This window comes from Brassica napus, chromosome A4 (genome assembly GCF_020379485.1).
Source record: "Brassica napus cultivar Da-Ae chromosome A4, Da-Ae, whole genome shotgun sequence".
Taxonomy (NCBI): domain Eukaryota; kingdom Viridiplantae; phylum Streptophyta; class Magnoliopsida; order Brassicales; family Brassicaceae; genus Brassica; species Brassica napus.
Window position 1 is genome coordinate 18,744,874 of NC_063437.1, and position 13,366 is coordinate 18,758,239.

The window sequence follows — 13,366 nt, forward strand, 5'->3', positions numbered from 1 at the left end:
TGAATTAAGCTGGAGTCTTTAACTGATCAGATTGCTTGCTATATAGGTTTCATTATAGTACTAACGTTTAAACATTTAATAATGTGGCAAGTGTATAAGAAAAACATTTATTATAGAACATGACGGGCCTCTATAATTAAATACTTTTCTGTTTATAAGCAGTCTCAAATCAGAAAGGATTTCATCGAGACACCAACCACGCAAAAGTCAGTGCATTACATTAATTATTTATCTCATCCCTTATATATTAATTGAGGAACATTTGAAAAGATGTAACCTCAATTTTGTATTAATTAAAAGAGGCCCCAATGCATAGGTGGCACTCAATTAGGTAGTCAATTACATTCAATTGAAAAATAAGTAGGTCCACATTCGATTTTTATATGTTGTTAGATACATAAGTTGGTCAAACTATATGATATAATGATATGATATGATATTTTCTTTCCTTAAATAAAACCTACGGAATTACCATAAATGACTAATATATATATGACAATTAATGATTTTAATAATAAAGATTTGATAACAATGTATATCTCCTCCATCATTTTTTGTTTAATTTTATATTATTAAAATAAATTAAACAATCAAATTAGCTATAAAAATAAAATTTAGATTTTTTCGTATATGTTATATTTTGAATTTTTAAAAACGACAATAAATGACTAAAACTATTAAAATTATTATGTTAAAAATTAATGATCAATGGTTTAACATTTTTATTATAAGAAGATACACATGATTTTAAAACCATATGAGTAAAAAATATCATTTAATAATAAAATAAATATATATATATATATATATATATTAAATACTATATACCATAAGATTACATAAATATTTTAATATTAAAACTTTCAATGAATTTTCAAGAACATTTATAAATTATAAACTTATTAAAGATTTCAGATTGAAAATTTTGTTATCGATGATTTAAATATTTTGTTATAAAATGATATGAACGATCATAGAACCGTATGATTATAAATTCTTATTTAATAAATAACTATACAAAATATACTATTCCTAGAAAAATAGGTTGGTTCATCTTAACTTATATTACACTTTTTATTAAACTAACTATCGAATTGATAAATAACGTACCAAAAAATGTTTTGCACTTTCCTTAAATAAAAACTACGAAATTACCTAATATGATTAACGTATATGTGAAAATTAATTATAATGAATAATAAATATTTGATAACAATTTTTTGTATCTTAGTTCTTTTTTTAATTTTATATTACTAAAATATATTTAAAAATCACATTAAATATATAATAAAAACATTTATAATTTTTCTTATATGTTATATTTTGAATTTTTCAAAACGTCTATAAATTATTAGAAATTTGAAGATCCCCACTCTGAAAATTTTGTGATCAATAGATTATTTTTTTTTGTCATAATAAGTTACAAATGATCATAAAATTGTATTAATATGAACTTTTATTTAATATTATAAGAAGATACACATTATTTTAAAACCATATGAGTAAAAAATATCATTTAATAATAAAACATATATATATATATAGATTATACTATATACCATAAGATTACATAAATATTTTAATATTAAAACTTTCAACGAATTTTCAAAAACATTTATAAATTATAAACTTATTAAAGATTTCACATTGAAAATTTTGTTATCGATGATTTAAATATTCAGTTATAAAATGATATGAATGATCATAGAACTGTATGATTATAAATTCTCATTTAATAAATGACTATATAAAATATACTATTCTTAGAAAAATATGTTGGTCCATCTTGACTTACATTATATTTTTTATTAAACTAACTATCGAATTGATAAATAATCTACCAAAATTTTTTTTGCACTTTCCTTAATTAGAAGCTACGAAATTACCTAATATGATTAACGTATATATGAAAATTAATTATTATGAATAATAAATATTTGATAACAATTTTGGTATCTTAGTTCTTTTTTTTTTAATTTTATATTATTGAAAGATATTAAAAAATCACATTAAATATATAATAAAAACATTTATATTTTTTCTTATATGTTATATTTTGGTATCTTAGTTCTTTTTTTTTTGAATTTATATTATAGAAATTTGAATATTCCCACTCTGAAAATTTTGTGATCAATAGATTATTTTTTTGCTATAATAAGTTACAAATGATCATAAAATATAACACATATGAATTTTTATTTAATAAATATTCAAACTAAATAATATATATATATTTAATAAATATTCAAACTAAATAATATATATATATATATATATATAAACACTAATGATTTAAAGCAACAATATTGGCTGATCAATTTAGTCGTCCAGTTGAAATCTTTCAATAGTATGTGAAAGACTAAAGTCAAAGTAAATATGGATTTATAATAGTAATTATATTTTACTAAAGAAAAAAATCGAACCGAACCGAAACCAACCCGATATCCGCATTGAACACCCGTAATCCAAATGAGCCAAACTATTGTTTCATTCTCCAAAATATAATAAAAATAATAACTTAATCCCGCGCAAGGCGCGGGTCTTATCCTAGTTCCTGATTTATTTGATTGTCCTTCGAATGGTATTGCTATTTTAATGGTTTTTGCCATGAAAACGGGTTATTATCATTGTTAACAAGAATATTATAACATTCAACGAATGAAAGTTTGATTGGTATCTAAGGATGGAACTATGGAAAACAACAAAAAAAAAGAATATTTGAAAGATTATCATCGAGGAACGAAATCTTTAGTGAACCATATATATAATTAAAAAGTTGCTAAGCTAATTATTTGGTGAGTTATAATATTATTTTACTGATTTCTTTTAGATGTAATGGATGTGTCATCATTTAACTTTGAGAAATGATATAAAAGGGAATGAATAAGATTAGGCCACCAAACAAACAATGAGAAATGGAGAAAAGGGGGCAACAACCACAGTAGCGAGGATCCATCGTACACCACTCGTCTCACCAAACCCTCTCTTCTCTCTAATGGGTCCTACTTTACATGTTCAACAAACCCTTTGCTCTTGCTGTCCAAATCAGACGCACAACATCAAACACACAAACCTAATCAATGCACGTAATCGAATTAGGTCATTATATTATACATAAATAATATATAAATGTATATTACTCATTAAGGTGTGATTGGATTGTATTTTGAGAGTAAACTTTTTTTTTTTTTTGAAAATTATTTTGAGAGTAAACTTTTACTCTAAAAATGGTTTTATTCCCAATCCCACTCAAAATTTACCAATCAAGTGGGATACATATTAAACATAGACCCATGTTTACTCCATATTTTGTTAGAGTAAAAGTGTCTCTTTTTATTTTTCTTGTTTTCCACCCATTTAATTCCATTCATTTTCATCTTTTTCATTTACTCTAGTTTACTCTACAATTACCAATCAAACCCTAAGGAAGTTTATAAAGAAGATGGATTCAATCATTGGACATGATAAATTTACATCAACGTGTGGTAATTTAGTAGCGGTGTTTGTTTTGTCGAGAATCTTCTAAAAGAAGCAAAATGATTTAAGATTTTTCTGAATCAGCTTTTCAGATGACACAAAATGAGATCGTCCAGAAACTTTGAGACCTAAGAATGTGAGATTACTGATTAGAAGCCTGACCTTGTGTTTTAGTCATAAGTATTTAAGATTAGGACATGTCTCTAATCAAATTAGCACTGGCACCTAGATATATTTATTTGTTAATTATTGTTGTGGATAAAATGCAACGTTAGAACGTATGCATAACTTTTAATCTTTTATATACGGGATATGATATGTACGTATAACTTATGAGAACAAACAAATTAACTTAATATAAATTTAGAAGACATTATATTTTTCTTTCAACTGATTTTAAAGATACACCAAAACCAACATATTGGGTCTGACATAAGCCTCAAATTACAGAGGAATCTGATTATCAAAAACAGCACAAAAAACTACCACAACCAGGGCCATACACAAGAAAAAATTATCTCATTGATAAAGCAATTTGACAAGTGAGATAGGTTTTTTCAAGCAAAAAAAAAAAGAAGGTGAGATAGCTTTTCCTATTTATCTCCAGAGCTTATATCCACAACACGGCTTGTATATATATGACCAGAAAAATGATTTCATAACTATAGGATTCAAACAAATAAAACACTACTACTCCAAATACTGCAAATGGAATGAACTAAAAACATATAGTTCATAGGTCTTCTTCGTTTTGGTGTGTTACTCCGCTTCACAAACTGTCACGCTTTTGACTTTTGAGCATCTACGAAATCTATGATAGCTACTTTTGAGCATCTACGAAATCTATGATATTTGCGAGTTGCAACCTTGTGAATATTTATATGGCCATGCTTGCAAAAAGTTGTGGTTTATTGGTCTATTGGGCTTAGTTCAGTTAGAACTCGCTTTTAAATTCATGGGCTATTTCTTTTTTCGGGGGTTTGTAACCACTAGCCCAATTGTATTACTATTAATTTTTGGTTAGTCCTATGGGTTAGTTCGGAACAATATCCAATGCTATTTTTAAGACAACTAAACAAATTATGAAAATAATTTCTTAGTTATTTTTCTTGTTATCACATTCTTACATGGTACTAACACAATATCTTTAAAAAAGTAACAAAATCAGTCAAAGTAAGTAATACAGAAATTAAATAATGATTTTCCCTAATGGTAAAGATAAGAAACACACGTGGCGTGACTGGATTTGGTAGAATATTAAACATGAGAGGAAAGAGAGAATAATAAAGAGAGAATTAATTTTTTTTTTTTTTTTAAGAGAAGAAAAAAAACGAACGGTGGTGATAAAAAGTCAGAGCTCTCTCAAATCGCAGAGGCTCTCATCTAATCTTCTTTCTCCAGCGTCCGATCTTCTCCCGATCTCTCTCTCTTCATCCTCCAATCATCAACCTTCACTCCCGTCCCGCCCTTTTTCAATTTCCTCTGTAACCAATCATCTCTCTTTTTCGAATTTTGATTTCATCTCTCTTCGTTATTCTCTTTTAATCTAACTGTCATGTGTTGTTGTTAGGGTTCACATGGCCGAGTCGCAGACCAAGAGTCCCGGAGACCACGTGAGCGGCGGAGACCAGAGCCCGAGGTCGTCGTCGCACGTGCGCGAGCAAGACAGGTTTCTCCCGATAGCGAACATAAGCCGTATAATGAAAAGAGGGCTCCCTGCTAATGGTAAGATCGCTAAAGACGCCAAGGAGATTCTCCAGGAGTGTGTCTCCGAGTTCATCAGCTTCGTCACCAGCGAGTAAAGCCTTTAAAACTTTATGCTCATTTAATTAAAGCTCACTTGTGTTGTTTACTTGATTGAAAATTAAGCTCCTTTTTAGTTCTTACACTTGCTTGTTTCTTTCATGTTAGGATTCAGTTTATGTTTTAAAGCCTTAAACTTTATGGTCGTTTAAGTCAACTTGTGTAGTTGTTTTGAGATTTTGGTTGGTTGATTTGATTGAAAGTAAAGCTCCTTTTGGTCCTTACTCTGCTTGTTTCCTCTTCTTTGTTTTGGATTATGTTTTGTGTTTACGATCAACTTCCTTCCCGAAAGTACGATTTTCTAGATTTTTTTTTTTCCAAAATGATAAATTTTTTAAAAAAATTTAAAGTACTTTAGTAGTTAATATTGAAAAATTGTATACTTTAAAAAAAACATTAATTGAAAATATTTGAATTGGTTAAATACTATTACTTGATATTTAGTGAAAAATGTATAGTAAAATAAATAATATATTTAGTTGTGTAGAAAATCTTTTTTTTTTTTTGGGAAAGGAGTGAGTAGTTTTTATTGAGAAATGTCTGGTTTGATGCGTTGATTTTGTTGGTGAGCAGAGCGAGTGATAAGTGCCAAAGAGAGAAACGGAAGACGATTAATGGAGATGATTTGCTTTGGGCTATGGCCACTTTAGGATTTGAAGAATTACATCGAACCTCTCAAGTTGTACCTTACTAGATATAGAGAGGTAAATGTTCTGCTTTTCTTTCTCCATATTCAGACAGCTTGTATTCACTTACTTTAACTCTGTGTTTTCTCCTTGTCTACTACTACATGGACTTGGATAATTACACAGATGGAGGTTAGTGCTTCCTCTCTTCTGTTTTTTCTTATTTATTAATAATATACTTGTAAAGATGTTTATGGTTTTAGACAATTATTGTTTCTGTGTGCTCATCGTGTTTTTTGATAACCGATAGGGTGATTCAAAGGGATCAGCAAGAGGCGGCGATATCGCGAATGCAAAGAGAGATGGCCAATCAAGCCAAAACGGCCAGGTACACATGTCTCCAAATCTCTTTCGCTTTTAGCTAGATTTGGTTTAGTCTGACATCTCAGAGTTTTTCTTTTACCATCTGGCAGTTCTCGCAGCTTGCTCACCAAGGCTCTTACCCACAAGGTCCTTATGGAAACTCTCAAGTAACCTTTCCTCTCCTTCTCTTTCATACGCATAGCGAATATGTCTCAGCTACACACTTAACAACACAAATCATATCATCAGCCAAGTGACTTCAAAGTTAAAGATTGATTATATCATCTTTGACCCTTATGTGATGTGTTGTGATTAGGGCTAATACAGAATCGTAAAGCATCAGTTTTGCTAATTTTCTGTATGCCTTTTGTTTATATATGTAGGCTCAGCATATGATGGTTCCAATGCCGGGCACAGAATAGTACGATGGTGTTCCAAAAGGGCCGGCCGTGTCTGTATACTATTTTGTGCTGTAAGGATGAGGGTAACTGTGACAATAATCATCTAAATTATTATGTTTTCTTTTTCCTTTTGATTTGTTCTTAAGAAGTCAAGAGATTCGTATTTGTATTTGGTTTATTGGTTTTGTGGATTATATCATGCAAGCCTTAATATTGATGCAACTTATAGTTTCTGTTTGACGCCATAAATTATATTAAAAAATCTATTAACATCATAATTTTTCTATATGAATTAATTATAGATTTTGTTCTTTAAGTTGGTAAAAAAAACCTTCTACTCAAAAATATTCATATGATAATTTTTTTTCTTCTTGTTACTCAAATGTGGTGAATACTAAATTGCAGTATTTTTTAAACCGGACCGACCCGATAGTTGGATCCGGTTCAACCATGAACCGAATATATAACCAGGTTGGAACTAATAATTGGTTCAACCATGAACCAATCATGTAGCCAGATTGGATCTTAAAGTTATTAAACTACTAAAACTATCAAAAATATATAAATCATCCATATAGACATAAAACTAGTTTATATTTATAATGTTTTATGTTTAAAAGTTATTTATATTTTAGTTATGTATCATATTTATTAACATTACTTTTAAATTTATATATTAAAAATATATTAAACCAGATTACTGAATCAGATTTGATTCGACCGTGACCCAAAAAATTTCCGGTTGGGCTCTCGGTCCGGTTTTAAAAACACTGCTAAATTGTAAAAGCAAGCAAGGTGCGCTACAAAGTAAATATTAATACTGTAAAAGTTTACAAGAGACATAATTTCCATAAATAATTACGAAGAAAATCAAAGAAGGAAGTAGAAAAATTCAATAATCTGTTTGAAGCTTAAAGTAGTAAAAACCGTAATTTTCTAAAATTGCTTTGTTAATTGGAAACATCCCAAAAAGGATGATTATTGTTATTTCAGTTACAGTTGTTGCGTTGTCTTCACACATTTCCACCACTACACGATGTATGATCTAACGGCCAATAATCAACGGACTACGGTTATCTCAGAGACCCACTTCGGTTAAGCCTTAAACCAAACGTGCTCTCTAAAAACTCGAGACAAACCAAACGCGCCACTATTATTACTTTCCGTTTTTAAAAACTAATTACAGAAAAGTTAATTAATTAATTAATTAAATAAGAAACCGCCGGTTTGCTTCGTTTCAAATTTCGTCTCATTTCATCGTTGTGAGAATCTCTCTCAAGAGCGATTATGGGAGAGATCAACAACGATGATGACTGGAGAAACGGCCTCGACATCTCCGGGCTTAGTCTGATGGACGAGGACGATAGCCTCCTCCTCCTCTTCCCCGATCCCACCTCAGGTGATTTCAGATTCCATCTTCTCTTTTTTTTTTACCCATTATCTGCAAAAGTTTGGAACTTTTTGATCTGGGTCGTGATTTCTCGATGTGGGTTTGTAGAATTGATGATGATGATGATGTGTTTAGGTACTGATAAGGAAGGTCTTGATTGGTTTGGGGAAGATGAATTGAGTGAGGTGATGAAGTATAACCTGAGGAAGAGTCTTGCTTGGGACAAAGCCTTTTTCACCAATGCAGGCAAGTTTTTTTTTTTTTTTTACTTGTGTGGATTTGATGAGAGATGTTGTTGAAATTTAGGTGTTCTGGAGCCTGATGAACTGTGTCATATGATTGAAAGCAATCATGTGGGTGAGAAGAAAGTTTTGGCGACTATTCAAGAGGATGTGAAGAGATCAACGGAGTCTACATCCACGTTGAAGAGTGACTGCACTTTGGAGACGAGTAAGGAACTGGGAGAAAGAGATGATGATGATGCAGTACATAGCCCAAGTAAGGTTTTTTTTAATTTACTATTGGTTGAGTTAACATGAACTAGCTTTGCATTTTGAAGTAGACATATAAGGTTACAACATTGGTATCGTTATTTTCTCTTGTTTTGGTGTACAAAGATGTTTATTTCTAGTCTTTGTGGCTACTAATACTTTTTTTTTATCATCTGTGAAACTCTAACCAACTTATACATTTCTCATTTGAAATTTGCAGCTCCAAGTACACTAGACGACCGTGACTCTAACGAAAAGGTATGTGTCCCAATAACAACTTTAGGCTGTGATTTGATCTTTCACTCCCTCCCTCATGAAACATCATATGTTGTTTCTCAGGTGAAACCCAATGGTATTCGTAAAAGGCCAAGTATTAGGGCACAAGGACTAGGGAAGGTGACAAAGCAGGTATACTGACGACTCTCTCTATTATGTTAAAGCACAAACTGAATGTCTTGTCTTCTATGATCACTTCACATTATAAAGATTCCTTTTTGGCCTATTTTGTTGGGTTATGATACATTTTCTACAGGCTCTTGCTGCAAAAGAGCACAACACATCATCCATTTCTAGGCCATCCACTGGACTCAGCAGAAGTGTAAGAGCTTCGGTAGATGTCAACAAAACCAAACAAGGTGAATCGTCTGTGGCTCCCAGAGTTGCAATTTCAAGGAGGATTCGACCCACTGTATCGAAACCTGGACCGCCTTCCAAATCTGCTTTTAGGTCCTCCAAGAATGAATTGACATCTTCCTGCTCTTCACTTGAGAGCTGTATCAGTGCTTCCTCAAGCGCCTGTAAAAAATCTCCGCTAGAGTCGGCAAACCAGAAGAAATCTCAGAGTTCAAGAACAGCTTTCCATTCTATGGCGAACGGATCCACATCCAGAGCTGCGTCTAGAGTTTCACCCCTCTCAGCTACTAGCACATTCAAGTCCAGGCTTTCCTCTAATAATGCAGCTTTTCTTAGTGCTTCTGTCGACTGGTCTTTTAACTCGCCGAGAGCTCCTACACCTAATAAAATGGCTAAAGGTAAGAAGAAAACTTTATCTGCTGTCCAACATGACCCTATGCCGGATCAACATGGTTCCATGACGAAACCAACAGGACTCCGTGTGCCATCACCAAAACTAGGCTACTTTGATGGAGTAAGGTTCCCAAAATTTGCAAAGCATATCTTTTGCATAAGAACTCGGCTCCTTAACTTGTTTTGTTTATTGATGCTGCTAACAGGGGAGGAGCAGCGTAGCAAGAACACCCACAGGATCCTGTACTGGTGGCTCAGCAAAACATGGAGCTCGTAGTCTGAATGAACCAACAGCTTCTAGTAGGACCAAGTCTCGTCTTGTACAAGAATCCACAAATTCTAAAGCAAAGGCCAGGCCTGTTTCAAGGAGTTCCAGGCTGATTGTGTCAGCTTCTGCGTCTTCACCAAAGGTTACCAGCAAAACCTATTCAAAGGTCAGTGCAGAGGAACGACTCAACCGCGATGCGGTGGAAGATAATCTAGCACAGTGATGAAAGCCAAGTCACCTGCAACCTTATTATATTATCATCTAAGGCTGGCTATTAGGTTAAAGACCAGATCGACAAGTGCAGTGTCATGTGTATAGCTTTGATTTGCACTTTCTGTCTCTGGTTCATAAACATAGCTTTATTATAATTATATTATGTTGTTGTTCTCTAAGTATGTTTTTGAACCGGAAACAACAAAGTTCAGCTTTCATAAATGTTGATCAGAGTTTCAGATTAGTCTACTGAAATGAAGCAAAAGCAGTTTGGTCTTGCTTCAGTTATCACTCTTGACTTTTCTTGAGTAACACACCAAACTTCTTTAGCATGCTCACATTCTTCTTCTTCTTCTTTGGTGAAGAAGACAAATCATCATCAGTTTCATCTGTATCAGCTCCATCAGATCATATTCTAGCTTCTTGAGTTCGTCAGTAACCTCAGGCTCTCTTTGGTTCAAGCTGTTTCCAAGTTTACTTCTTTTCTGCTTCTTTGATTTTCAAGTTTAGTAACTCATTTTCAACCGCCAGTATCCTCAGCTTAGCTCGTTCATTGCAAAGCGTCTCATTTCACCTTTGGTTTTCTTCACTTCCCTTTTTGGTATAATCTTTGAAGTACAAAGCTTAAGCAAAGTATACAGGAAAGAAAAACACAGCCCTAACAAACTAAACCAATACATTAGCTCAAAGAGACTCCATTTGAAACTAACTACCATCTACCACCAAACCAAAGGCAACAAGACAAACATAAAAACAAACATCTGTTCACAGTCAACCTAATCACAAAGATGCACTACAAAAAATTGTCCACAGACAATAAAATAGCTTGTTGAATATAAAAAAATATTAACACATTTGTTAATAATGCTTTTAACTAATGTTTACCATAGACTTTAATTGTAGAAAATTTAATTTTTTATAGAGCTGTAAGTAATATATATTTATTTTACTATATATTACTTTTTATTTTACATTTTAGCTATTAATATATACATTACATAAATTCAAACACTTACCATAGTGTTAAAATATATTTACATTTAAAATATATATACAACTCTCCGAAGCATTTGTTTAGTTTTTTTAATAATAAGTACCTACAATAATGTTTTGTTCTGTTAATAATATTTTTCATTCTATTAATTTTAAAAGCAAAAAAAAAAAAAACCAAAATCTAAAACAACCATTCATATTTTTCAAAAAATTAAAATCTACTGCAAATAAAAAATCATAAACTAAAAAGTCAATATCTAAAATCCAAAAACCAAAATCCCAAACCAAAAACTAAAAACCATTTAAACAATCATCGTCTTACCTAAAGCGGAGAGATAGAGACTTGTTTTAAACCGTCAACCTATTGCATCATTTTTTTTCCTGAAAATATGATTAAATAAGATTAACATAGTATGATTACCATAAAAATAAGTTTCATATATAAAAGATTGTTACTACAATTTTTCTTTACCATTGATTCAGTAACTCTTTTACAAGCCATATTATTTTCAAATCAAAATTTTGGTCTTTGACATGATATTGAAATATGAATTTGAAAATCTCAAAATAGTATAAATACATAAAATTTAGAAACTATATATTTTTCTTTACCATTGATTCAGTAACTCTTTTACAAGCCATATTATTTTCAAATCAAAATTTTGGTCTTTGACGTGATAGTGAAATATGAATTTGAAAATCCCAAAATAGTATAAATACATAAAATCAAGTTAGAAACTATATATTTATATCTCTGAGTATTCATTGGTTTGGTTGAATCTATATCATTTTTCTGAAAATACGATTAAATAAGATTAACAAAGTATGATTACCATAAAAATAAGTTTCATATATAAAAGATTGTTACTACAATTTTTCTTTACCATTGATTCAGTAACTCTTTTACCAGCCATATTATTTTCAAATCAAAATTTTCGTCTTTGACGTGACGAACTATGCATTTGAAAATCCCAAAATAGTACAATAGATAAAATAAAGTTAAAACTATATTTATATTAATATGATTGATCTCGAGTATTCAGTGGTTTGGTTGAATTTGCTATTATTTTTTCTCCTAATTTAAGAGCGCGAAAGGGTATATTTAGATTATATTTTTAATATTTATTACGATTGTTAGAGAAACATATATATTTGACAAAATCAGAACAATAGATTTCTACAAGTGAAAAGGAAAAAGAAAATTCTATCAAATTTTTATATTGAATCATGAGACCTGTTACTTTGTTCATGTTTTCTTTGATCTTGATATTACTTGTTTGGACTTGCGTTAAAGGTAATATATCAACATTATTTTAGTCGCATATTGGTTACATAAATACCCTATGATAGCCCTAATTTTCTTTGTCACAAAAATATAGCTTATAAAGATCAAAAATTTTCATTAATAAATAGGTAAATATACAGTTATACCCATATGGTTAATTAATCTTGACCTACAGTTTAAAATTAAGGGGTGAAGTTTTGAATTGAGATTTAAAATTCTATAAAAAAAAAAATATATACTGAAATTGAAAGTCATTTTTTAAAAATAGTTTCAAAAAGAAAATTTGAAAAAAAATCGAAAGTATAAAAAATCAAATTTGAAAACATGTAATTCGAAACTATATAAAAAAGTTTCTTTATTTTTTTCTTTTATGTATTTATATATTTAGGGTATAAGTGTCTTTTAGCTATTAAATCAAACACTTCAGTCATTTTCCTTTTTAAAGACTTTTTTATGAATTTGTTTTTGAAAATGATGTATTTTGGAGAATTGTGCTATTGGTTATTCTCCAGAATAAGAAAAAAATATTTGGATACTGTCAAAGGTGAAAAATATTGATGTGGTTCATGGTGATAACGGTTAAATGACGTATACTCCTCTTTTAAAATGCAAGTATCAATTTAAAACATCATCTTCAAAAATCAAACGTATCCTCCTCTTGTTCATGGTTCAATTTGTGTTTGATTTCGATTTAATTTCTACTTGATAAAAATGTTTCACATTGTGCTATTTGGTTTTGTTTTAGTATAAATCAGTTTAGTTTGGCTATTCATTTGAGCATGAAGATTCTTTTCCAATGGTGCCAATTGGTTGTTTGTCTATACTTTTGAATAATGTTTCTCTTTGTTATTGTTGATACAAACTTGTATTAGATGCGGAGGCTCAGAAAAAGAGGTGTACATTTTCAGAACTTACGTCTTACAATGGAACACTTTGCGGTAAAACCGGTGTCTCTGATTACTGCATTATGAAATCAAAACGAGTACCCAAACCTTTTAGATGTTTCTGCGCAAATAGTCTGGATTATAGC

The 13,366-nt window shown here is 30.6% G+C and overlaps 2 protein-coding genes across 2 annotated transcripts; both read left to right on the forward strand.

The window, feature by feature from the left end:
- Positions 1-4,527: 4,527 nt before the first annotated feature.
- Positions 4,528-6,901, forward strand: LOC125608324 (nuclear transcription factor Y subunit B-8-like). The gene is made up of 7 exons (XM_048778546.1): positions 4,528-4,961; positions 5,048-5,275; positions 5,854-5,984; positions 6,093-6,098; positions 6,217-6,294; positions 6,380-6,436; positions 6,653-6,901. The coding sequence occupies exons 2-3, from the start codon at positions 5,055-5,057 to the stop codon at positions 5,972-5,974; spliced, it is 342 nt and encodes a 113-aa protein (XP_048634503.1). The 5' UTR covers positions 4,528-4,961; positions 5,048-5,054; the 3' UTR covers positions 5,975-5,984; positions 6,093-6,098; positions 6,217-6,294; positions 6,380-6,436; positions 6,653-6,901.
- A 1,000-nt stretch (positions 6,902-7,901) lies between these two features.
- On the forward strand, positions 7,902-10,315 carry LOC125608325. The gene is made up of 7 exons (XM_048778547.1): positions 7,902-8,069; positions 8,196-8,306; positions 8,367-8,558; positions 8,772-8,809; positions 8,891-8,959; positions 9,084-9,698; positions 9,784-10,315. The coding sequence occupies exons 1-7, from the start codon at positions 7,958-7,960 to the stop codon at positions 10,066-10,068; spliced, it is 1,422 nt and encodes a 473-aa protein (XP_048634504.1). The 5' UTR covers positions 7,902-7,957; the 3' UTR covers positions 10,069-10,315.
- The last annotated feature ends 3,051 nt before the right edge of the window (positions 10,316-13,366 follow it).